Source organism: Bos javanicus, chromosome 22, assembly GCF_032452875.1.
Source record: "Bos javanicus breed banteng chromosome 22, ARS-OSU_banteng_1.0, whole genome shotgun sequence".
Lineage (NCBI taxonomy): Eukaryota > Metazoa > Chordata > Mammalia > Artiodactyla > Bovidae > Bos > Bos javanicus.
The window spans coordinates 12,052,186-12,078,533 of NC_083889.1; the positions used below are offsets into that span (position 1 = coordinate 12,052,186).

The 26,348-nt window shown below is 56.1% G+C and overlaps 1 protein-coding gene across 8 annotated transcripts in view; it reads right to left on the reverse strand.

Moving 5' to 3' along the window:
* The window catches only part of SCN5A (sodium voltage-gated channel alpha subunit 5), a 103,849-nt gene that overhangs the window by 58,944 nt on the left and 18,557 nt on the right, over window positions 1–26,348 (reverse strand). For 4 of the 8 annotated variants that reach the window (XM_061395966.1, XM_061395964.1, XM_061395960.1 and 1 more), the window contains exons 3-10: window positions 24,778–24,896; window positions 15,934–16,023; window positions 14,480–14,608; window positions 7,633–7,724; window positions 4,215–4,454; window positions 2,764–2,827; window positions 1,465–1,606; window positions 776–973 (exon numbers count right to left, since the gene is read on the reverse strand). In XM_061395966.1, coding sequence (XP_061251950.1) covers window positions 776–973; window positions 1,465–1,606; window positions 2,764–2,827; window positions 4,215–4,454; window positions 7,633–7,724; window positions 14,480–14,608; window positions 15,934–16,023; window positions 24,778–24,896 — 1,074 coding nt within the window. Of the gene's footprint in view, window positions 1–775; window positions 974–1,464; window positions 1,607–2,763; window positions 2,828–4,214; window positions 4,455–7,632; window positions 7,725–7,852; window positions 7,945–14,479; window positions 14,609–15,933; window positions 16,024–24,777; window positions 24,897–26,348 lie in introns of those variants that run through there. The other 4 variants (XM_061395967.1, XM_061395965.1, XM_061395961.1 and 1 more) reach the window with 2 other exon arrangements.

Genomic DNA, 26,348 nt, shown 5'->3' on the forward strand with positions numbered 1-26,348 from the left:
AACTAGAGGGCAGGGGATCTTCTAGAAGGTTTGGCTGGCCAAAATGAGTGCTGGAGGAGGTGGAATAGGGCAGTTTGTGGATGTCCTTGGCCTGGCTTCTAAAAGGTTTGTTCCGCAGTTAGCTGCCAGCACCCATGTGTGGGACTGTGGGGACAGCCACGGCAGCATTACCAGTCCTCATTTGCTGAGCCTGAGCCTTTGACCTTGGATCTTCCTATCCCAACAGAAGGTATCCCTTGACCAGGATAAACTATGTCAATGGACACAAGATTCTCTTTTACCCAGCATGCACTGGGCTCACAGTGACCGCTTTTAGCCTGGAGCCACCACCTTTATCCACCTGGCACCACTTCATCCGGAAGAGACCATGGTCATAGGGAAGAGCTTTCCCCCAGCAGGCACCATCCTCACAAGGCCCACCTTTACTCAGCAGGCACCACTTACACCCACCTCATGAACAGGCTCTGTCTTCACTCAGCAGCTAACAAATTTTTATTCAGCAGACACCACATTCACAGGAAATATCTATACCCACCAGACACTTGCTTTATCCAGCAGGTACCAGCTTTACCCAGCATGCATCACTTACAGCCACCAGCTGTACCCAACATGCATCATACCTCCAGACACTGGTTTTGCACAGCAGGTACCAGCTTTACCCAACATGCATCACACCCCCAGATACCAGTATGACCCAGCAGGTATCACGCTTGTAGGCACCCACGGTCAGGTGAAGGCTTGGTCTGGAGGTTCCTTGGCTGCACTGCTCACTCACCTCCTGCTCTTTCTTGAGCAACTCCATGGCTTCCTGGAATCGCTTTTCCTTCTCCTCTGTCTCTGCGATGGTGGCTTGGTTTTGCTCCTCGTAGGCCATGGCGACCACAGCCAGGATCAAGTTCACCAAGTAGAAGGAGCCCAGGAAGATGACCAGCATGAAGAAGATCATGTAGATCTTCCCTGCAGACCTCAGGGTCTGGAGGAGCAAGGGGGCAGAGGTCATCTTCACTGGGGCTCCATCTGGGTCATGGGCGTAAATTCCAAGTTGCCCAGCCTGGCTGTGCCAGGGGTTCAAACGGCCACAGCATGGAGAGGTAGTAGAACATGTCCCGCCTAAAGACAGAAGCATCTTAACCTACAGAGAGGGACCTACATACATGGGGTGGTGCCCCACTCGTGGGAGGAGGCAGAATGCTCCAGTTGACAGAGCAAGTATTGCATCACATAGGGTGAACTAGCGTCCCACCCACAGAGCACAGAGTGTCTTATACAGAGGGCTGGGTCCTTGGTCACAACAGAAGGCAAGTTTCTCTGCCTGCTGAGCCCCGCCCCTCAAGAGCCCTCTGTCCCCACTCTGTTCTGGCCAGTGGGGAAGCTGCTGGGGCCGCCTGTAGCTAGTCACTTCTGCAGCCTGGGCCCTGCTGCTGGGCGCTCAGCCCATCCTGGCGGCCTTGCGCACCCACGTACCTGCTGGTAGAGGCGCTCCCAGCAGTCCTGCGTCATCAGTCGGAAGAGTGCGAGGAAGGCCCAGGCGAAGGAGTCGAAGCTGGTGTAGCCATGGTCAGGGTTCTCACCTGCCTTCAGGCACCTGTAGCCCTCGGGACATGTCCTGTGGCCAGACGCACCAACTCTGTTCCACGCTGTGAGGGGGCCTCTGTCCCTGAGACTCTAGTTCCACACAGCGGGGTCCTGCCTTCCTGATTTTTCATACTGTGCCTCCCACCCGGGACAGGCTTCTCCTTTTCTCTTCATCTGTCTGCTGCCAGGCCTAAATCCAGCTCCCTCTGTCCACACGACATGCCATCCCAGCTGGTGTCTGCATTGCTTCTCCCCTCCCAGAGGAAGTGTCCAGGGCCTGGCTCAGGTTTCTTCCCTGCCTGCCTACCCCAGGGGAGCTGGGCACAGGACAGACACTCAGGGGGAGCACTGAGGCTGAGCTGAATAGGCCAGACCCGGGCAAAGGCCAGACCACGGGGTTGCGGGATGACTCCGGGCTGGACAGGCTGGGGCCCAGCCATGTCTGGAGGGGACAGTCTCTCTCCCAAAAGGGAGCACTGGGCTGGAGCCATGAGTGGACTGTGAGACAGGATGGGGACAAGGGAAACTTGGCAAGTAGGAGGATGCAACCAAGGGGCCTCTGCGCCTTGCTGATGTGCTAAATTAAGAAAAGAAGACTTTCTCTTTGGCAACAAGAAGGGCTCTGGAACTCCAGTCAGACGAGCAGGCCTACTGCCCCGCAGAGCACTCCCCTCGGTAAGCCTGTGTGGCCCTGCGGAGCAGTTACCCTGCCTGAGGTGCAGGCGCACACAGGGCCCTGGAAGATGCATGTGGCACTGGGCGTCTCTGGGAGCCACACCCTGCTTGCCCTGGAGGAGAGTCTAGGCCACCAGGGGAGGCCATGCTTACTCTTAACCTGATGGACAGTTCAAGACAGAGAAAGCGAACCCTGGAAGGGGAGGGTGCCACCCTGGGGGGCTTTGGGAAGGGAATGGAGCCAGGGTTGGACTGGTGGGGGGCCCTGCGGTGCTTCCTGGGTCCTCTCTTCAGCATTCTGTCTGCCCTCCCTGCAGAGGTGAGCCCCCTTCTCTTTCTTTACCTCTCCCGGCTGTCTCCCTGTGGGGGTGGGGGGAATCTTCCAGAGACCTGGCTGGGAAGAGAACCAGGGAAAGGTCTTGCTGTCCCTGGTATCAAGGGCATAAACAGAAAGCACTGGAAGGAGAGTCCCCTGGGTGGGTGAGGTGGCCCTGGGGGGTGGGTGGTACATACCCAGCGTCGGAGCTGTTCCCACACAGTAACACGTCAGAGGTGCCATTCTTGAGTAGGTAATTTTCTGGAAGAGAAGCATCTGATAAGGAGGGGCGTGTGGGGTCCAGACTCCTGGGGTTTCCAACTTACATCCTGGATGTGGGGAGGGGTACAGAGGCACCACTGGGTGTCTTCCGTCTGCTTCTCTGCTCCGGCCCTGACCTCTGCCCTCTGGCTAGGTTTGAGGCAATGCTGGCTGCTTCTCTGGCCTTCTGCTTGCTCCTCCTCAGACAGTCACCTGTCAGTGTCCCCAGTGGACTCAGGAAGTCCCCACAGGGAACTTCTACACCTGCTCCAATCACTCAGGGGCCAACCTCGGTCATGAGAGGCCACGAACTAGGAGGTAGGGGTCTGTTCAGACAGGGCTAAGCTTGGACCAGGTAAGACATGGGACACCAATCCCGTCGCCTCCACTCTGAGGCCATCTATCAGTCCCCCTCCCGCCCCACTACCTGCCTCGGTGTTAGGCAGCAGTTTTCCAAGACCAGCAGCATCAAGCATCAACTGGGAGAAAGGCAACTTTCCAGAGATACCAACTCAGAAACTCAGGAGGTGGGGCCCAGCAGTCTGTGTTTCCCGGAACCTTCCCAGTGACTCTTGCATGCATGAAAGTTTTGGAACTGCTGCTACATGGCCACAGCTGCATCACAAGCAGATTCACTCACAGAGTTTCCATCTATTTCATTTTTCCAAAGTGGACTGCTGGTGTAGGTTAGAGGCCTTGACTTCAGAATGGCCCTTGGGGCCCTTGTAGACGAGCACATGGCCTTGTACCACCATCTACCATCAACCTTTGGTCCAGACTGATGGCTCTAGACAAGGGGGGTTCTGGCCATCAGCCTGGAGGATGGAAGTGTAACCCACACGGCAGTGAGACAACCTGAGGGGCCCACGTGGCTTTGCAGCATCACAGAGCTTGTCCTGGGCTGCACACGGATGGAATTAACATCCTGACAAGGATCACTGACCTCAAGTGACAAAGCCCATGCCAGGCAGTTGGGGTCTCCACTCTGAAGCCTCAAAAACTGTCCCAGCTCTGTTCCCCGACCCCTTCCCAAGAGAAAACCCTCCCCCTGCAGGCAGGCTGGTTTCTTCACCATTCCCGACCCTGCAAACGTGGTAACTGCTGTTCTCCTATCTATCTCTCCATCCTCCTGCTCTTCAAGGGTCATCTCCCCATGCAGCCTGAGAACTCAGTGCTAAGACTGCTGTTCTGCCGTCCTCTCTCCCGGAGCCCCAGAGGGCATGGGCGGGGATCCCTGACACCCAGCCAGGTCTCTAGGGGGGCGGGTAGGGCTTGGATGTCCCCGGAAGGAGGCCTGTATGGGAGATGCCCGGCCCTGGGTGGGAGATGCCCAGCTCTGGTGGGGGTGTCAGAACCCTGCCAGGGGGCCACAGAGCCAAGTCGGCACCTGGGTCGTTGAGGTAGTCGTCCAGCGATGCCCAGATCAGGCCGTCGGCCTCCACGGAGGCATTGGTGCTGTTGGTGCCATTGAGCACCGTGAAGTTGCGGACGCACTTGTGCCTCAGGTTGCCCATGAAGAGCTGAAGGCCGATGAGGGCGAAGACGCTGAGGCAGAAGACCGTGAGGACCATCACATCGGCCAGCTTCTTCACAGACTGGATCAGGGCCCCCACGATGGTCTTCAGGCCTGGGGGAGGCAGGCAGAGCGCGGGGTCACCTGTGGTGCCACACCCCCTGCCCCAGTGAGCAGGGGCCGGGCCTGAGGGGCGCTGGGCTGGGCGGGCGATCATGAGGTGTGGGCACGGGAGGGAGGCCTCTCTTGGGTTTTTCAGACCAAAGCTCCCCCCTTCCTCTGCTGCCGAGATTCTGTCCTGATCCCCTGCAGCGGGAGCCCAGCCTGGAGTGCCTCTGTGTGTCTTCAGAGGGGCCTCGTTCTCTTTGCTCTCCCATAGCCAGATACCTGATATAAGCACGGACAGTGCTGTTTCCTTGAAGGAGAAAACACTTGAAGCCTGTCCCTTTCTCACTGGTCCCTTTAAATGTGGTCCCTGGGAAGGAGACAGAGGGCCAGGCCCATTGCAGGGCAACGGAGAGCCTTGGCCTTGACCCTGAGATGGGAAGAGACACAGCCATTCTCAGCAGGGGAACATGTAAGCCAGGCAGGTGTGTGTGGGGGTGTGGGATCCGGCAAGGCTGTGGTGGGGGATGTCCCAAGGAGCCTGTTCTGCCTCAGGTCACACTTTTTGGGAAAGGCTCAGGGGCACCTGTTTTGTGTTTTCCTCCTCTGCCCTGTGCCCTGGGGACTCATCCCCATCCATCCTGCTCCCCAAAGCTGAAAGGCCTGATGTGTTAGTTGCACGGCCCGTTCCCTGCAGAAGCCAGCACGTGTGGACGCCTTTGGTGTGACACTTGGCTGCGGGCCTGTGGCAAGTTCACAAGTTCGAGCAGAGCATAGGCAGCGAGGGAGCTTTTCTGCCAGCAGCGGGGACTCACCCCCTCCACCCCTCCTCCCCAGCCCTCCATCAAAGCGGCCAGATCTCAGATTAAGCCCCATCCATCCATCGTCCAGCCGGTTAATGTGTTAGGAGCACCCGTGTGGCAGTGCCCATGACTCAGAGACAAGGAGGCAGCGATGGGCAAACACGGGAGAGGGGAGAGGAAGTCCTCCCCACAGTGCCAGCAACGCTGCTGCCTGCCCGGGGCTCGGAGGCACTCAGCGTCCTCTGGGAAATCGTCCTGGCAGATGTTGGCAACTGCCTGGGCAGTGAGTGGACCTCGCAGGGGTCTGGGCCCGGAGTAGTGGTGGTGGTGGTGATGGGATTCACGAGCCCTCTGTAGTCCGGGACTATGCTTCATTTCTAGCAGAGCTTCTGGAACCCTGTGGTGGGCTTCTGGTTCTCCTCGCCATGCCCATTGAAAGAGGCACGGGGAAGGGGGCAAAGTGAGCGGCAGTGGGCAGCAGCTCACATTTCCAAACTGGACTCTGCCTCCACAGCATCTTTGGCCTAAAGCACTCAGTTCAAGGCTCTGAACACCTCCTAGTCTATGGAGACAGTGTTCTTGGGGACAGTCAGTTGGCGACCCATCCCTTTAACCACTTCTCAGATTGATGAGAGTCCACTTCTGGCCAGGAGGATTCCAATCAGGGACAGGGGTTCTCTCTGAAAAGACCCAGGAAGGGATGGGTCCTGGCGGATCAAATGGGAAAGTCTCCCTCCACTGAAGCTCTAACAGGCTGGCTGTTAGAAACCAACCATTCCGATTCCTTCCCATTTTAAAGCAAAGGAGACTGAGGTCTGGAGAGAGCCACGGCTATTAAGCCTCAGCGCAGGGGACAGCTCCTCCAGGGAGACTTCCGTAATGCTGACCACAGCATTTTCCTGATGCTCACTTTCAGGAGCTGCTGTCTGGCAGCTTTGAAGAGATCCAGTGGGGCTGGGCTGGGAATGGCGGGCTCCCTCTCCTTTAACCCGAGACGGAGAAACAGTTTCTTGTCACCCTTTTGTAATAAAACAAACTGGGGCATGCCTTTTCTTAATGGCTCTGGTCAGTGTGCTTTCCTACCTTCGCTGGGTATGTGCTATAAAGTCCCCGGGGCCCTAGAGGACAGACCCTGAAGTATCTGAGGATGTGTGTGTACCAAGGCCAATGACACCTGTTACGACAGTGGGGTGGGGGAGGCTTCATGGGAGTTGGAGCAGCCTGTCCCACTCACTATGAGCTCTTAGCATGCCTGGGCCACTTGTGGGGAGTGTGGGGGCAAGTTGCTCCTGTGCTCAGCCCATGGTGGGATCAGAGCCAGAAAGAGCATTCTGAGGCTCAGTGTGAAGTCAGCATGAGTAGGGGCTCCCCTTATATGATAAATGAGCCCCACCAGGGGAGGCCGAACTTCAGGGAGCTCAGACCAGGGCCCCTGGCTCCCTGGAGGCAGCAACAGCCAAAAGCAGGCCAAGGGCCCAGGACCCATCCGCTTTCCAAATCAGGAGTGGATACCACCATCTGGTTCTGCCGTCTCTCCAGATCGGTGGCATACAAACTGTTTTCAGCTGCCTGCTCAAAAGAAGCACCTGCTCCAGTTCTGAGTGTGGACATGCTGGGAGGCGCCTCTGGGCTCTGACAGCGTCAGAAGTCTTAGAGAACGTTCCTAGATGGATGGGGTTGACTGGCTTTCTGGAGAGGCCACCGGGGCCTTAGCCGCTTTCCCGGGGACAATTGCCAACATGTTGTCAAGGAGAATTTCTTCCCGAGGCTACCATGCACGGTTTGCTAAACGTCTACCGCACGTGCAGCGAGGGCTGTTAGACGCCAAGGCCCGGCGGCGCCTGTCCACAGAGTACGCTCTGATCACAGAATGGGGCGCGAGTGCCAGCTGTGCGTGTATCACCCAGGGGGCTCAGGGCAGGGACGGGGCGCTCAGCCACCAAAGGCCACGCCCATGCTGTCTTTCTGGGCTCTGGGTGTGGTTTCCCTGCAAATAGCTCTTTTAGTGTCCTGATTGCAGGACAATGCTTCAAGGGGAAGCAACACACACATAAACTTTGACCTCTTCCGATGGTTGAGTTCAGTTTGGGAAAGCAATCACTGTCCTGAGGAGAATTTGGGTTCAACCCAGGACCTTCCATGGTGTACTCTGGGCCCCCGGGGGTCTGTGGTGCTGGGCTTTGCTGGGGTGGGTCTGGAGCCCCTTTGAAGCACCGAGGGGACAACCGTGTCCACTGCCGATAGCCCCCATATCCGAGCTCTGGGAAAGGTACTCTGGGGACAGGCACATTCGGGGGGACCTTCCCGAGGGTCGCCTTGGCCCCCAGGTGGCTGGAAAGGCCCGAGCGAACCCCTCCAGCCTTGGCGTTTAACCTGATTTTCACCTGAAATGACTGATATAGTTTTCAGGGCCCGGAGGACTCGGAAGGTACGTAAAGCTGAGACATTGCCCAGGTCCACAAATTCAGTGGTGTATCTGTAACAGGGGAAATTCACACACAAGAGTGACAACACACCAGGAGGACACACGTCGGGGCGGGGGTGGGGGAGACAGAGAGAGAGTCACTTGTAGCTGAGATCCGGGAGCAAAGCTGAGCATCTTACCTGGGATAACTGAAATAGTTTTTAGAGCTCTCAGGACTCTGAAAGTTCGAAGAGCCGACAAATTGCCTAGTTTTATATTTTCTGATACATACCTGCAGAATCAAACCACAGTTATTGGGAATTACAAAGCAGCAGCTCAGCCCACCCTCCCCGACCAGCCCTCTCTCTTCTCCCGCTCCCACGGGAAGGGCTGGGCATGACCCACGGCCTCCCCCAGGTCTTTTTCCTGCTCTCATCCCTCCTGCCATGGGGACCTCAGCGAGGATGCCTTAAGAGTGTCCACAGGGCAAGCTCCCAGGCAACTCTCTTGGTGACGGCGCTAGGAGGCGGCTACTCTGCCACATGCTCCATGCCACTGGAGACTGACGCCCGGCCACATGGTGGGGTCTGGGGCTGGGGACATGGCCAAGAGGGAGACTCCATTTTCCAGGGGGAAAGTGATAAAGGAAGCAAGCGGCTGTCTGGCCCCAGTTGTGCCCTGTGTCTTCTGCAGTGTCATGGCTCATGCCTTGAAGCTCTGACCTGTGGGACTCAGAAGCCCTAGAGACCACTGTAGAGGCATGGCTGGGTGTCTGAAGTTAGTCTGCTTGCTCCTTCCAACCACAGATCTCTGTGCATGGGCTGGTTCAGGACTCCCTGAAGTCAGAAGGTGGCGGTGACCTGAGAACTCAGAGGAAGAAGACTTCCCAAGAGGATGCTTTGGAAGGCGAGATGGGAGGTTGCCCAGATAGTGAGCTCTTTGACTACAGGCAATGGCCAACAAAAGAAGAGGAAAAAAGCAGGTTGTGGAGTCCTAGGGATGTGCCAACCCCTCTCCCATGAGGCCACCTCTGTCTTGGTGTCCCCTTCCGATGGGTCTCCATGGGAGGAATCATCTTGGGAAGTAAGCAGCCCGCCTGGGGATATGTCCTGCTCAGGCCCGAGTAGTGTTTAGCCGGGCTGAGTGGCCATGGGCCCAACTTGGACAACAGATTCCATAGCCCCAGAAGGAAGGTGTCAGTCTCCGGGGGGCTGGGCCCACCCAAGCAGAGCACAAGGACATACGTGGATGGGTCCCATGACCAGGCTGTCTGAGCATGGATGGATAGTGTGTGCCCGGGACCGTTGGGAGAGTGGCAAGTGACTGGTGATATTTAATCAAAGGTTTCACATCCAAGGTGTCTGACATTTAACCGAAGGTGTCTGATGTTTGACAAAGAACAGCGGACTCTGGATGGCTCATGTGTAACCAAGTGTGTCCGACCCGGTGTCTGAGTGACATCAGCCCAGCGACGCTGGGTGAGTGTCGAGGGTGGGTTGACAGGGCTGATGGACTCACTCTGCCAGTCAGGGTGGCCCTCCAGGCCCTTCCACTCTGCTTAGAGCTTCTGCATGTGCCTTCAAGCTCTGGGGGTCTGCAGGGAGGGATGTGGCAGGCTGCGCCAGGGACTCAGTGTCCTGAGGTTGGTCGGGTCCGCCTGACCAGCGCTGACACCAGCTTCCTGTCCGTCCACGCACAGGCTCCTCCATCCTCATGGGGCTCTGTGGACCAAGCCTGCTCCCTCCTCACTCTCCATATCCCTTCAGGGATGGGAAGTCAGCAGACTCATTCTCAGTAGAGCTTTCCTTCTGTCTGTACCAGGTCCTTTCTATGGTGTGGTTTCCATTTCTTCCACTGGACTCACGGCAGCCTGCAAATCTTTCTTGGTTGCAATAGTCAGATACAGCCCTGGCTCCCGATGGGAGGTGAACATCACCTCATCTGTTGATTCGGTTGAAGCTCCCTCTCCACTTTGGATGGCTAGTCCACTTTCTGTGAGGGCTCTGACCCTCAGGCCTCCGAGGGTCGCACATTCTCCTCTCAGGCTTGGACTCTGTCCTGATGAGGTGTGGCCATGGGACTGTCAGGATGAACCTGCACCACTGCCAACGTCACTGTTACATGGAAGCCACCGTTCCGGCCTGCAGGTGGCTCTGGGTCCATTTTCTGCGGCTACTCCAGTGGGTGTGCCCCAGAACTGGGCTTTCTTGCTGAGGACACTGGCTTCAAGGCTGTGTCTCCTGGGTATAGGGAATGGGCAGAGAGCTGTGCCAGAGAGGGGGCCAACTACTTCAGTCTCTTGTCCCTTCCAGACCCTGCCTGTTCCCTCGGGTCTCCAGGGAAGCCCTGCCCATGTCCTGCTTGGATTTAGCCAGTCTGTGCCCGTCCCAGTGTAGACCCTGCCTCCCCCACCCCCTAAGGATCCCTAGCATCAGCAGTGCTTGCCCTCTAGTCAGCACCTGCTGGGCACAGGGAAGCCAAGACCCCAAGGGGTGTGCTCCCCATAGCCTTCAAGGCCAGTGGCGTGGCTGAGAATGGGGCGGGGCCAGCGGCCAAAATACTGAGGAGGAAGAAGCCTGGAAGGCGGGGTGCAGGGCAGGGTGAGGGCAAGGTGTGTCTGTGAGCACGTCTGTGACACGGGGGGCTATTGCCTCTTTTACTCGACCCAGAACCTGGTGCCTGACTACTTCCCATCTCGGGGCCCTAGACCCTCACCGAAGCCTCTTCTGGGGCCCTGGAGTACGGCAAGGCAGGAGAGACCCTATATCTAGCAAAGGGGCAGCTTCAACAGTGCCCCAGAGCGGGGTGGAGCAGAGATCTGTGCTGCCCAGATGCTCCATCGAGCCATTCTACTCTTTCTGTGGGGGCCGAGCCTCAGGGCAGGGGCAGACAGCTGGGGTGGGATCACGGGCCCTGACACAGAAAGAGCAGACGGTGGTGGGTGAGAGTTCTACCCCATCACACCAGCCCCAGTGCGAGAGGCTTTTGGAAGCTGAGGAGCCACGAGGAGGGCAGAGCCCGGCTTTGCTCCTGCTCAGCCCCCATCCGGTCAGGCGGCCCTCCCATTCCAGGCAGACGGCCCCTCCTGGGCTGCAAGGCAGAGGTACAGCCGGCACGTTAGCTGCTGCGGTGATTGCCACCCTCTCCTCTCTGCCCTCCCTGCCTTCCCTTCCAGGTTTGGTTTCCATAACAACCCCAGAAGGTGGGAGGCAGCTGGTAATGCCCAGCTGAAAGGGGGGCCACAGGAAGAGCTCCGGCTGGAGGGTTGCAAGTGGAGCCTGACAGGCTTCCTGGCACCCTCCTCTGACCCTCCACTCTAAAGTGGGTGGGACTGGGGATCAGGTGCAAGCCTAAGTCAGAAACATCAGATTAGGGGTGCATCTCAAGGTTACGAGTTAGGAGACCTGGTTTGAGTCCCTGTGTTGCTGCTGATTCATCCTACAATTTGAGGCAAGGGGTAGGCTCTCTTTGAGCCTCAGTTTCTCCATCATTAAAACGGAGGGGAGGTGGGGGAATGTCAGTGAACAGAGCTTTCCTGCCACTCTGATTATTCTAGGAGCCCCACATTACTGAATCACTTTGGTTATAGCAGAATGCTTTTCACTGCATCAACCACAGCAGTAATTCATTGTTTTCGCAAAGCAGGAGCACCGTCAATCGAAGTGCTGGGCCAGTCTAGCCCAGAGAGCAAATCTGGCATTCCAACGGGCCCGGCAGCTCCAGGGGAAGTGAGCGGGCCATTTCTTGTGAGACATTCAGAAACGTGGAAACAGTCTGGTCGCCGTGGAGGTTCGCTCTGCTTTTTCAGCCCAGGGTCAGTGTAGAATGAGGGCAGGAGGCCTTGGTGAGCAAGGCACTCCTGCTCTGCGATTCTGAATGAAGGGAGTAGTTTCCCTTGGGGTTCCGTGGAGGGGGTGGGCGCTGACCTGGATCCTCTCACGAGACAGGACAGGAGGACTTCCTAAGAGCTAGATGGAGAGGACTCGGAGCACCGCCCAGAGCCACGGGCTGAAGACAAGGCAAAGCCTGGCTCCTGACATCAGACAAGGGGCCCAGGGTTCTGGGTGTGTTGTTGCAATAACCCAGTTCTCTGCTCAGGCTCCAGGATAGGAAGGTAGGGAAGGCTCAGGCAGACGCGGTATCCTCCTCCTGTGACTTCAGGCCCTCAGGGGTCTGTGGATCACCGCCCACCTCCCGCAGGGCACCTGAGAGCCTGGGCCTGGGGATCCTACTCCACTCTCATCAGTCGTGGCTCAGACACAGAGAACGCTACCTCCCTTCTCACACCTGGGACTCGCCTCCCAGCTCTGTGTTCTCAGTTGATGACCCTGCTTCTTACCACAGAGAAAACAGAAGCAATCAGGAGAGAAATTCCTTCTCTCATCATCGGATCTATCAATCCACCCCCACTGCCCCTGGGAATTCTGTCTTCCCTGCTCTTATGGCCAACACTCCCCCCAGACTCTGGATTCCTGACCCCTCGGGGCCAGCTCAAGGGCTTTGGTCCTGCAGTTGGCCCCTTTCCACCATCACCAACTTGCCCTCTCTCCTGGATCGTTCCCATCAACCTGCACAGATGCTCCCTTCTTTAAGGGTTTTCCCTTCACCCATCCTCCCCTCTGATCACCATCCTACCTTGGGTCCTCTTTTAGAGTAAACCCCACAGACCAGATGGGTACACTTGCCCTGCTCCACTCTCTTCCCACCCTGCCTTGAGCCCTCTCTAATCAGCTGTGTCCCCCATCATGTCAAGGTCAAAGTCATCTGCCCTTTTTACGTTGTTGACTCCAACAGTGCAGCTCAGTTCTCACGAGCCTCCTTGTGGTTCCTTTCGAGTCACGTCCCCTCGCTGGCTTTCAGGACACTGCTCTCTCCTGGTTTTCCTCAGCCTTCCCCGGGGGTTCCTTCCAGTCTCTTTGCTCCATCCTCCTTCTTCCTGACTTCAGGATGTCGGAGCGTCCCAGGGTACAGTCCCCAGGCGGCTTCCCATCCCTGGCGACTCTCCCAGATGATCTCATCCGGTCTCCTGGCTTTAAATACCATCCGTATCCCGATGGCTTCTAAATTTATACCTCCGAGTGGACCTCTTTCCTGAACTCCAGGCTGGAAGATCCAGTTGCTGACTCGGTATCTCACCCTGGATGCTTTCAGACCTAATATATTCCAGAACGGATATTCGAGTCTTCTCCTCCCTGCGTTCTCCAGGCCGACACATGGTCACACCGGCCACCCAGCTGCTCAAGCCAAGAGCTGCCTCGAGGCCTCCTGTCAGCCCTACTTTCAAACACCCCCAGGATCTGAGCATATCTCACACTTTCTCCACTGGAACCCTGGTCCCAGCCGCCACCCTCTCTCTCCTGGCCCCCAATACAGCCTTCCCCAGAGTCGCACCCACACAGCAGCCAGGGCCACCTCCTCGAAGGTAAAGCAGAGTGCGTCCCTCCCTGCTTTTAACCCCCATCAGCTCTCATCACACTTGGCTCTTTTCTTGGCCTGTAGGTTTGAAGTCTGTCTCCCACAGCCCAGGGCTCTTGCCCTTGTTTGCTCTGTCTAGGCCTAAATCGACACTGGATTCCAGGTGACTGGTAGCCCCCTCCGAGCCTCGGTTTCCCCACCTATAAAAGGGTGGGCTGGAGTCAGCTGACCAGTATTGTGCCTAGAAATGGGGGCTCTGCTGCCTGTTCTGACCGGAAGACAGAGAGCACCCCATCATCAAGGTCCAGCCTCTCTCTTTCCTTCTCTCCTCCACTGCATAGCTGAGCTCAGAGCCACTCACATCCAAGGGCCAATAAAGACTTCGTCATGAACAGGCCGATTTAGTCAATCTGAGAAACCTAGAAAGCGGCAGCGGAACTGCACGTCAGATAACACCCAGCTCCACACCACCCCTTCACCAGCGGGGAAAGCGAGGCTCGAAAGGGCAGGGAGTATAACCCTCACCGGCTCTGCTGTTGCCAAGGTGCAGCACCCAGCCCTGCACCCACTGGGCTCTCCACACACATCAGTCTTTCGGAATGGGTTTGATGGCTAAGCCCCTGACCACGACTCCTGCATGAGAGGCCTGCCCTGATCCCTCCAGCCTGCCAGAACCCAGCCTCTGTTGTCTGAGCTATCAAGAGCGGCATGCCTCAATCCAGCCCCTCGGCAAGAGGTCTCCTCCCAGGCAAGGAAGTGCGGCTTCAGCCGGTGGAGCAGCAGGCCTAGGGTCGCACTTGCTCACTGCGTCCCCGGCGTCAGTCTGCTCATCTGTAAACTGGAGATAAGGAACCTCAATCCCGTCTACCTCTCTGGCTGGTGTGAGGACCTAGTGCATCATATCGGTGACTAGGGGTCTCGCAATGTGCCAGACGTGGGGTCTGTGAATGGAGATTGAAGCCACGCCAGGGTGCCTGGCAGGAGCTCCTGGGGATGTCTGGCCACTTCTCTGGGCTCCTTTGATCTCTCTTCTGCAGTTTAAGTCACCTTGGAATCCAGGTCACTTTTCATAGTGGTCCAGAGATTTCAGGTTGTAACACTGGTTTCCCTTGACGGAAAGCACAGAGGATGCGAAACCTGAATCTTAATGAAGCCCCTTGAGCACAAGGCTGCCACGGAGCCACAGATGAGCCAGTGGCCCTGAGCCCTAAGGAAGCCTGAGCTACCCTGAACCCGTCTCTCCCCACCAGGATGAGCCAAGGGCCTCTGTGCCGTCTTCCACCTCCACAGCAGGAACGCGCGTTGCTCTGCAGCCACCTGTGGAGCTGGCGTGGCCTCAGCCTGGGGCCAGGAGTGGCGGCCTCGCCCCTCAGTGTGGCCTCTCCCAGAAAGCGCAGCCACAAGGTACTTACGCCATGATGATCACGCTGAAGTCCAGCCAGTTCCACGGGTCCCGAAGGAAGGTGAACGCGTGCAGGCAGAAGCCTCGAGCCAGAATCTTGACCAGAGACTCAAAGGTGTAGATGGCAGTGAAGGTGTACCTGGGGAGGAGAGATCAGCGGGGGGGTGAAGCCTGCAGGCCAGTTGGCATGAGCCCTGTGCATCTTTCCCCCTCGGCGAGGGCCCTCAGACCAGGCTCTCTGCAAAGCCCCCCGGGCAGAGCTGGAGTTGGGAGTTGGAGCTTTGTTCCAAAAACCTGGTCGGCTAATGCATCATCCCGTTTACTCAGCATCGTGCACAGGCCTCCCACATTCCCGTGTGAACTCTCTATCTTCTCTCAGTTGTCTTGATGTAAGAAGACCCTTCACCTGTCTCCTCACCGCAGCCCTGGGGGTTGAGGTACCCTCTGTGGCCACTGTCGGGCTGTCAGGACACTCAGAGCCATGGCCCCGCGCTTCTGTTTGTGGACTCTCAGTGAACAGCCTGGTCTATCGTCAACCACCTGTGGGTAGGTGGGTACAGGGGTCTGCCTTGGCTTTGAAAGCGGGTTGATGTTCTAACACCTGGGACTAGAAGACTGCTGTTCTCCGAGCTTGGGGCCAGCGGAGCAACCCCAAAGGCTCGGATGCCGGGGCTGCGGCCCACAGGGCCAGACGAGGAAAGGGCCACGGCCCTGCTGGTCTCCGGGTCTTAGCAGCTGGATGCGGAGCGCAGCGTCAGTGATGCTGCCGGGCCCTGTGTGAACGAGGCAAGCCGCCTAGGGAAGAGAGGCTTCCCCAGCCTTGTGGTGGTCCCCTGAAAACAAGAGCCAAATGCACCAGGGGTGTTGGGTCCTCTTAGAGCCCATAGGGCAGGTACTTTCATCTGGGAAGGAAGAACCAGGCAGCTTTCTAAAACTGGTTATAGGAAGTAGGATCTAGGGAAAAGAGACAGCAGCATGTGGTGCTGAGCTAGGGAGAGCCGGGGGCCCTTTCGCGGTGCCCACTCCCCCTAGCTGCACAGTTTGAAGGGGTTACTTCTCCAGTTCTCTCTCATCTGTCAAACGGGCCCAGCGGCCATACCTGCCCTACTGGGTTGTCGTGAGGGTCACGGGACATGATGCTTACAGTTCTAGGACAGTGCCTGGTGCGCACCAAGCGTTCATTCAATTATTAGTTAGTATTGCCTCTGTGCATTCTCCAAAACCATCAGGTGGGTCAGGGAGAAAGCCCTCTTTTTGCCAACCCAGAGAGCTTCCTCTCCTGACGACACAAATCAAAGCACAAATTTGGCAGGACTGGAAGCAGCAAGAGAGGGAAGGGCTGGGCCAAGGGCGCCCCAGGTGGGTGAGTCGTGGGTCTCTGCTCATGTGACCTTGAGGCCAGGAGTCTCGAAAGGGAAAGGCAGAGGGGGCAGGGCCTGCTGGAGAGGCCCTGGGGATACTCACTCGACATATTTGGTCCAGGGCGGAGGGTCGTGCTGGGCCATGAACACGCAGTTGGTCAGAATGGTACACATGATGAGCATGCTGAAGAGCGTGGCGCAGTGTCAAGGAAGGTCGCCTGCAGGGGGCCAACCGGGCCGCCACCACCAGCGGGCCCCACCCCTGGGCCCCACCCCACCAGGCCAAGGCTGCCAGGTCGACGAGACGAGGGCTCCCAGGAGACACACCGGGGCTCTGCCCAGTCCTTGCCAATCCCTCCCCTCTGAGGCTGGACACCTGCCCTGCTCCACAGCCTCTGACAGGGACCAGACCCTTGAATTTGAGCTATTAGCAGAGTCCCTTGTAGGGCCCATCCCAGAGGGATGGATGGAAGGAAGGAACCTCCCAGACCTCAGAGGTTTTTACCTTTATAAACGGCTGCTCAGAGGCCACTGTTTTGGGGGGAGGGAAGCCACGATGGCAGGGCTCTGAGTGCCCTCCTCCACTTCTATGGGAGTGGCCCAGGCTGACCTTTGAATCAGGACTTCTGCCAAAACCTATATGTCTTGTCAGGACACACTGTCCTGGGGGGAAGCAGGAGACGGCTTCTCTGGCTGTTGCTTCTTTTGCACAGGCTTTTCTCTCTTGGCCTCTGCTCCACCTGGTACCCTGCTTCTCTCCTTCAAGGAGCTCCTCAGGGTGGTCTGCCCTGACTCCTTGCTTATTGCATCCCCAGGGCACCGGGCACCCCACTGTTAGCATGTCTGCCTCCCTGAATGACAGCTTCCCTCTGTTCCCACCAGAAGGGGAGCTCTTTAAATGCCACGACTGTGTCTTGGGCAGCCTTGGGCACTTGGCCTCGAACCGAACTGCTCCAGGCCTTGTCTGATCCCTGACTCCTTGGCTCCAAGTCCCAGACGCTGCTTCAGACTGGATGAAGCTCTGCCTGACCGCCATGGCCTCTCTCACCTCTACCAGGACTGCAGAGGAACAAAGGCCAGACCCTGGGCCTCCTGTGGGCGGGGACACCCTAGGGTCCCGGCCCAGAACAAGGACACTCTGCTGCCCTCAGGAATCCTCTCCCGAGTCTGACTGAGGAAACGGCTTCCCGCCCCTGCAGCTGCTCCCACGGTCACCATCTTGCCATGGCATGGTCCTGCAGGGTGATTCACATGGACGCCCCAGGTGCTGCAGTAACTGAACTCCGGGGGCCTGCCTTTTCCCTCCCCATCACAGTTCCACCCTTTCCCATGGCCTGCCCAACCTCAGGCCCAATGCGGAGTCCAGTGCAGTCAGACTGGAGAGGGGGCTGAGCTAGCGTTTTGATTTCTGGAAGAGGGCTGGCCCAGTGGGGGAGAGAGGTGGGATGTCTTCCACACCTCCAGTGCTTCTTGGAGAGAATCCAGGGAATCAGGCAATAGCATGTTAGATCCAGCCTGCAGCTTTATAGCGAATTCTCCAATTTCTCATCTGAGATGACAGGGGTCAGATTTGGAGACCCTCACCCCTAGTTAAAACAGGGTTCAGTTCAGTTCAGTTACTCAGTTGTGTCAGATTCTTTGCGACCCCATGGACTGTAGAACATCAGGCTTCCTTGTCCATCACCAACTCCCGGAGCTTGCTCAAACTCATGTCCATTGAGTTGGTGATGCCATCCAACCATCTCATCCTCTGTCATCCCCTTCTCCTCCTGCCCTCAATCTTTCCCAGCATCAGGGTCTTTTCCAATGAGTCAGTTCTTCACATCAGGTGGCCAAAGTATTGGAGTTTCAGCTTCAGCATCAGTCCTTCCAATGAATATTCTGGACTGACTTCCTTTAGGATTGACTGGTTGGATCTCTTTGCAGTCCAAGGGACTCTGAAGAGTCTTCTTCAATATCACAGTTCAAAAGCATCAATTCTTTGGCACTCAGCTTTCTTTATAGTCCAACTCTCACATCCATACATGACCACTGGAAAGTCATATGACTACTGGAAAGCTGGTAGCTCAGCTCAGAGGCCAGGACTGCAAGGAGCCTTGATTTCTCCCCAGCTAGGGGGCACCTCCCAGACACTGGGGTCCTTCCCTCAGCTTGGTATCTGTCCCTCCCTCTGCCTGGGGGAGGGTCTCCACCACTGGGCCTAGCTCCTTCTCCAGCATTCAAGGGCAGATTAGATAACCATCTCAATAGCCCTTCTCCCCTACACACACACACACACACACACACACACACACACATTCCTCACACCCTGGCTCCCTGCCAAGGCTTTCCTCACTGGGCAGGGAGTTAACAAGCTCCCTTAACCAGCCTTTCTTCATCCCCAAAGGTCCATTGCTTAACTGTCTACTGAGGATCAGATGACTCCTGAAATATGAAGGTAATGATGCTAACTGCAAGTATTTATTGAGCCCTTCCTAGGTGCCAGGTTCTGCTGCCTGCACCCATTGACTATTTCTCTCCTCCCAAGAATGCAGGAGGTGGAGACTTCTTCCCCATTCTAGAGATGAGGAGACTGAGGCACAAAGAGGTTACCTTGAAGGATACTCTAGTAGGTAGAGAAATGCCCCCCAGCAAAGACAATCACGTCCTAATCCCTGGAAACTATAACCGTTCATGTAGATGGCAAAGGGGACTTTGCAGATGTGATTGAATTAAGGATCGGGTGATTATCCTGGATTATCTGGGTGGGCCCAATGTCATCACAGGGTCCTTATAAAAGAGGACCAGCAGGCGTCAGCATGATGTTCGTGAGAAAGACTCCACCAGCTGTTGCTGACTTTGGAAATGGAAGGAGGCCAGAGCCGAGGATTTTCCGCAGCCCCTGGAAAACAGAAAAACCTAGAAAACGGATTCTGTCTGTGAACCTCCAGAAAGAACTTCGGCCCTGTGGATACCTTGTTTTTAGCCCAGTGAGATCTTTTTTGGACTTCTGACCTCCAGAACCATAAGACGACAAGTCTGCATTGTTTCAAGCTGCTAAGTCTCTGGTAATTTGTTGTAGCAGCTGCAAAAAATGACTGTGGGTCCAACCCTGGTCAATAGCAGAGCCCAGATCTGAGACCTGGCCGTCCTGATGCAGGCTCCACTCTGAACTCCGCTGCAGCCTCACCATCTCTGCACAATGACAGCAAAGTCCCCTGGTCCCTTCCCTCACCTCCAAACTGAAGGGCCTGTGGGAATCACATTGTTTCAGGCCCTCAGTCACCAAGTGGGAGTGCCATCCCACACTTGGACTCTGACACCCACAGGCACGCTGAAAACCATGGGGTGAAGAGCTCTGTAAAGTGTGTGCAGACAGCCACCCAGGAAGACGAACTGAATTATTTGTCATTTTTAAGAACCCACCTCACGTGAGCATAAGGGCGTGGCTCTGTGTGGGGGACAGGGAGACCTCCAAGCCATTGAACTGCTTCAAGATAGGAGATTATGAAAAATCAGACTGGTCTCCAGTGAGGCTGGGCAGGAAGGCTTCCTGGAGGAGGCATTCACATAGGCTCTGGAGACTGGTTAGGGTTCCTCCAGCAAACAGCCCAGCTGGTCCTGGGGAAGCTCAGGACTAGAGAGATGCCTGTCTGAGGAACCGAGCCTCTCCCTGCTGTGGTCATAGCACTCACGGCTCTCATCAGCGTGGAGAAAAGGCTGCTTGGCAGACAGCAGCAGTGTGGACAGGCTGCCTTGGACCAGAGGACTCAGCTGGACACAGACAGAGGTGAACTGCAGTCTGACATCAAGACTTAGGGAAGAGCCAGAGCGGACAGCCCTTCTGAGCCCTGCCAGCCACGGCCTGCGCTGCACAGGGGGAAAGGAAAGGCGCCATCTGAATGAATTTTGGCTTCTCCAGACTCAGCAATGCCCTAGCGTGAGTTGCTGAGACTCCAGTCTCTGCCACTTGACTGCTCAAAACCCTGCCTGGCTCTCCAGTTCTTGAGGACGGCCCTGCCGTTACTCTCAGTCGTTGTTGGGGAGGTGTGTGAGCGTGTGACCTTTTCCTACATAGACTGAGCCTCTCGTCCACGTGACTCTGCCCAAGCATCCCTGAGTTCCCATGGAGCCACCACACAGCCAATACCAGAGAGAGAAGCCAGGCACGCTCCCGGCCGGAGCGCACCTGTTTGCGCTGCCTGGTGGCTGCAGGCCGATGACTGGGCGGGTTTCGTGCATGGGCAGCGGCAGAGGCCAGCTCTCCAGGGCTGAGCCGAGCCGAACATCTTCAATCCTGTCATGTCATTGTCCCTAAACACCCACTCCCAGCCTCGTAATTAAAATGCCAGCAAGGACTGCCAGCCTGGGTTGTGGGGAATGCCTGAAACTGGGGCCGCCTGTCTTCAGATGCTAAGGAGTCAAAAAACTCCCAATGAGAAGGGAATTAACAGTAGGCATATTTTCATATATTTGTTCTATTAAATGAACACACACACCACACACACACACACACACACACACACACGGTTTGATTGCCCATTTGAATCTAGAAGAACGTGGGAGGATTTTGTGAACAGATCCTGTGCACCCAGAAAGGCAAAATGCTGCTCGCCATGAACGTGCAGCGTCTCTGAATGTGACTGCAGTGGAATTTGGAGTTCTGTTGGTTTCTTTTATTTAATCCTGGCAGGAACACCTTCTGCAGGATTATAACAAAAATACATTGGGAAAAAAAGTTCTCCATGCCCATATTTACTTTTTAGGCAACTTCCCAGGGACGCACTGCGAGCATGGAGCCCAGAGCAAAGCTGAACAGAGTTATCGTGCGCTTGCGAGCCGGTCCCTGGGAATGCCTGGATTGTCACAAGTGAGAGGAATTTCTTTCTGGAGAGCAGGGCCTGTGTTCCTGCCCGCTTTCAAGCAGTCTTTGTCCTTACTGCCCTTTCCAAAGGGCCTGGCACAAAACTTTGCACATTGGGGGCTGAGATGTTTGAATATCTGTAGAAATGTAAGCCAGAGAAAGCGATGGCACCCCACTCCCGTACTCTTGCCTGGAAAATCCCATGGACGGAGGAGCCTGGTAGGCTGCAGTCCATGGGGTCGCAAACAGTCAGAAACGACTGAGCGACTTCACTTTCAGTTTTTACTTTCATGCATTGGAGAAGGAAATGGCAACCCACTCCAGTGTTCTTGCCTGGAGAATCCCAGGGATGGCGGAACCTGGTGGGCTGCCATCTATGGGGTCGCACAGAGTCGGACACAACTGAAGCGACTTAGCAGCAGCAGCAGCAGAAATGTAAGCAGACAATTAGCTTCAGTTTTGCAACATGAAAAAGTTACTAAAGATCTGTGGCACAGCAATGTTAGCATGACTGTTCTGGACACTTAAGAATGGTTAAGATGGTCAATTTTATATGTTTTATACTACACAAAATGTGTGTGTGTGCTCAATCACTTCAGTCCTGTCTGACTCTCTGTTACCCTATGGACTGTAGCCCACCAGGTTCCTCTGTCCATGAAGATTCTCCAGCCAAGAATACTGGAGTGGGTTGCCATTTCCTTCTCCAGGGGATCTTCCCAACCCAGGGATCGATCCCACATCTCCTGTGTCTCTTGCACTGCAGGCGGATTCTTTACTGCTGAGCCACCAGGGAAGCCAGCGCACATGTGTGTATACATATGTATATTCTGTGTTATTCTTGGTCACTCAGTCATGTCCGACTCTTTGTGACCCCATGGACTGTAGCCCACCAGACTCCTCTGTCCTTGGGGATTCTCCAGCCAAGAATACTGGAGTGGGTTGCCATGCCCTCCTCCAGGGGATCTTCCCAACTCAGGGACTGAACCCAGGTCCTGCATTGTAGGTGGATTCTTAATCATCTGAGTCACCAGGGAAGCTCAAGAATACTGGAGTGGGTAGCTTATCCCTTCTCTAGGGTATCTTCCCCACCCAGGAATAGAATCAGGGTCTTTGGCATTGCAGGTGGATTCTTTACCAGCTGAGCTACCAGGGAAGCCTATCTATATATAGTCATATATCTCTATCTATCTATCTATCTATCTATACAGAGAGAGAGAGAGAGAGAGGAAACTTTTGTAATTCAAGACTTGAAATCTGTATGCTTTAGAAATGCATGGTGACTGCTGATTGGCATGGGACTCCTTCTTCGTGATAAAAATGTTTTGGAATTAGAGAGTGGTAATGGTTGCACAGCCTTATGAATATACTGTACTGAATATAAGTGTACTGAACTGTACACTTAAAATGGTAAATTTTATGGTATGTGAATTTTATCTTGATTGAAAAATGCATGAAGAACTTGTAGATTTGAGGCCTCACACTGGTGGTTCTGGTCTGGAAGGGGCTAGGAGTCTTCATTTTTAGCAAACTTCCCTGGTGCCACTCAGACTGACATTTAGAAGTGACTGCCTTTGAGCAGTGAGTGCACAAATCATAGTTGTTGTTTATCGCTGTCGTGCCTGACCCTTTGCAACCCCATGGACTGTAGCCCGCCAGGCTCCTCCGTCCATGGGCTTTCCCAAGCAAGATTACTGGAAGTGAGTTGCCACTTCCCTCTCCAGGAGATCTTCCTGATCCAGGGATTGAACCCACATCTTCTGCACTGGCAGGCGGATTCTTTACCAGTGAGCCACCAGGGAAGCTACAAATCACGGAGACTTTCCTAAAACACAGGTTCTGGACCCGAGATTCAGTAGTTCCTGTAAGATGCTTGTGATGCTGCTGCTGCTGATCAGCATACCCCACTTTGAGGGCAAGACCCAAGGACACAGAAGGGCTGCTCCCCAACCGCACAATCCAGGCCCCTCCTCTCCCTCAGTGCCTCCCGAGCCCGCTAGGGGGCGCTGTGGGAGGCCCGCCGTGCGCTTCCATCCCCGGGTAGCAGAGCATCAAGGAGCCTCCCAGAGCCATCAAGAGCCCAGCGCAGGGCCTCCCAGATGCTGAGCCTCTCCCTGGGGCAGCTGCCCTGGGAGACAAGGTCCACATCAGGGTCTTCAGGGCCGGTCCTGCCAGGCAGAACCAGCTCCTCGCAGCCTGAGAGCCACCACTTCTGGTGGCCCCTCTGGCCAGGCTGGGGACTCTGTTGGCCCTGCTCCCCCTGGCTCACCTGCCTCCCTGGCCTCAGCTGCCCCGTGGCCCAGCCTTGCAGGAACCCCGGGGCTGCAGGTGCATCCCCAGGGGCTGAGCTGACGGCTAAACAGAGCTGGTTGGTTAGATACCTGGAGGAGAAGCCCCAGGTGGGAGCCAGAGCGTGCTTTCAGTGAGGCCACGCCCTTGCAGTGAGTCCAGAGAGAGGCTCAGAGCAAGAAGAAGGCTGGCCTTTCCTCCTACTGCACTGCTCTCACCAGGCTATGCCCACACGCCAGCAAAATGACAACTCCTCATGTGGTTGTCTAATCACTCTTGGGCGGGGGGGTGGGGTGCTGTAAAATTCCCAAGGGGGCAAGGACAGGGACTTATCCAGTTTGATAAGCACCCCAGAGTGCCAGGCAAAGTGTGTAGCACCTACAGGGAGCTTGGGAATGGCTCAAAATTAAATCCAGAACCACCCATGCCTCACAAAGTAGGATGCAGCTGTGAATAGTAAGCTGCTCCATGAACACAGTCCCTCCCCACAGTGTCTGCCCACCTTGGAGACCACCCTTCTGATGCCACAGTTACGGCCTAAAAAGGGGAGAGCGGTGTTCCCTGGATGTACACGTCTCAGGATCCCCAGGAGACAGGTCAGAGCAAGCTGGAGGGGGCCAGAGAGCATCTGCATGCAGAAAACGAATGGGCCCTAAGGCCCTCTGAGTGGCCCCGGGTTTGGGATCAGCGCTGGGTCACAGGTGGGCAGACCATGGAGCCAGGAATGGGCACCTCTCATCCCTGCCTGGATAGGAAAGGCCCCCTGAGTAGTCAGCATTCGGTTACTCAGTTCCTCACTGGACAGCCATTTTCACCAAGCCTCCTGCCCTGCCCAGAGGCCTTGGCCTTCCAACCAGAAGGGGAACAGAGAGGAAACTTTAGGGAGCTCCCTTGGGCCCAACCTGCCAACCCCACAACTAATCACACTGCTGAGCCCAGCAGTGTTGATCAATTAACAGCCAAGCCAGCTGCAGCTAAAGCAAAGCTGCCCAGGCCCTCACGCTGAAACACAGGCACCTCTGACTCCATGGCCAGACACCCGCCCTCCCCAAGAGGCTCTGCATGTGGGATCCCTTTTCTGAAATCCAAAGAACAGCCATTTCCCTGTTCCATGCTCGGTCTGAATGGGATCCTTCTAGGACCCAAAGACCAGTACCCATCCCTCATCGCACCACAGCCCACCCATCGGTCTCCTCCACAGCCTGAAGCTTTTTCAGGCTGTGGTTTACATAATTTAATGCTAACCAGAGTTCTTTGAGATACTCTGAAACTGCAAACGTTTTGTCAACACCTAATCAAAAAGCAAGTGTTGCCTCCCTCGAAAGAGGCCCACGTATGACTAAACCAGAGGCCTCCTGATTGGGAAGCAGTTTCTCCTTGGCTGAGCCCTGGTGACCTGCCGGAGGTCCCTGCCAGTGGGTGGGGAGGTGCAGGGCATGGCAGGGTTGGGGGGGGCTGCAATGCGAAGGGGACATGGGGAGCCAAGACCAGAATCAGGGGACACTGACCGGCCTCATTTCTTCTGCTTTCCTTGGTAGCTCAGCTTCTAGGACGCTTCTCTCCTGAAGAATCAGCTGAATCTCCCAAGCCTTCATGTGTCCACTATCCCCCAGGATCTTGTTAAAATGCAGATGCCGAATCTGCAGGTCTTGGGGTGGGGTCTGAGAGACTGATGTCCAATCGGCTCCCAGGTGACGACTGTGTGCTTGCTTGTTTGAGGACTGACCAGGAATCAACATCGCCCTTAGTCCTAAATGCCCTGTCCACCCTCTTCCCCCGGGTGGGGCCCACCCAGCAGAGATCGATCGCAAAGGATATGAATGCACCAAGATCTTCACAGCCGCTCTCCGGATGGGGTGGAAGGGGCTGAGGACATGCAAGGCGTTGGTGGCGCTGAACCGGAAGATGGTCTTGCCTTTGTTCAGGACGATGAAGGTCTGCGGACAGAGAGCCACTTTAGGTAGGGTGGCAGCCCTAGGTCCTTATGGAGGAGCTCCTGGGGGGCAGGTGTGGGCTCAGAGGTCTAGAACTCTGGCAGAGGGGTAGGGTGAGAGGAAGAGGAGAGGGCCTGACAGAGTGGTGGGGGTACCGGGAGCTGGCAGGTGAGTGGATCCTCACATGGTCACCCATGGCTGGGCTGGGACAAGAGCAAGTTCAGGGGATTGTCAGGTTGGGTCGATTTAGTTTCGTTTCAGTGAGAAGGGGCCTTTCATGATCCTAGCTGAGCTGTTATCATAGCAGAGGCCAGGACCCAGCTGATGCCCCCCTGGTTCCCCTCTCCCTCTGACCCCTCTGTGCTTCCCCACCGGGCCCACCGAAGACTGAGGGTGCGAGGAGGGAGCTGGGTCAGCAGGGACAACCAAAGAGGGATGAGGAAAATGCAGAACTCAGCCCAGGAGACAGAAACTTTCCCTGGGACCCTGTCTCCTGGAGTCCAGACAGATGGCAGCCCCAGCTGACACCAGAGGCCACGACCTGGTGTCTTCCTCACTAGGGTCATGTGTTGCCCAGGGTAAACCTGCTCTTCACGCTTCTGGAAGATTCTATCTACACAGCACAGTGAGGCATGGGAGTGGACAGTGGGTGTTGGAGGCTGCGCCATAGCACATGGAGTGGGCATCTGCGTCCAGTGCCGTCTTTGAGGACAGCGGTCCATCCCCGTTGGCTACGGCAGGCACTGCTGAGGTGGCAAGGCCTGGGGCTGGGCTTCTCCCAGGGCTGAGCTGGTGAGATAAGGTTCTATTTAATCTGGGCTAGGGAGACAAGCTGTCCAGAAAGATCGGGACTGAAAGTTCTGCTGTGGTACCTGCGTCACCCCATGGGGTTGCAGGCAGTGTGACCAGGGGTCAGCAAGGCAAGACAGGAGGTTAGAGACCAGAATCCTACCTGGGGCCACTGCTCAAGTGTCCCCGGTCACAGGGACAGGAGAGTGTCCCTGACTGCTCCCCGGCTGAGCTGCCACCAGCCCCCAAAGCCCAGCCCAGCTCTGGCCCACTCTCAGTTGGGTCCCTTTGCCATGACTCCAGTCTGCGAACTCCGACCCCATCACCACTTTGATGCACCACTCAAACCATGACTTGTCCCAGATGTGGCCTTAACCCCAGCCCTAATTCCAGCTCTGACCAACCAGGACCTAGGCCCACCCACCCTGACTAATCCCAATATAGCCAGAGCCCTCACCTTCACCCAGCCTGAGTCACCTGAATTGGGGGGTGGGGAGTGAGGCCAAATTCACGGTCTCTTCGCCCACATGTGCGCATAGCCTGGGTGGGCTTGACCTCCACCCATGCACACGTGCGTGCACAGGGGGAGACAGCTGCACATCACTCCCACTCGCAGACCCCTGGTCTCCTGGATGCAGTCTCAGCGCATAGTGACACACCGCTCAG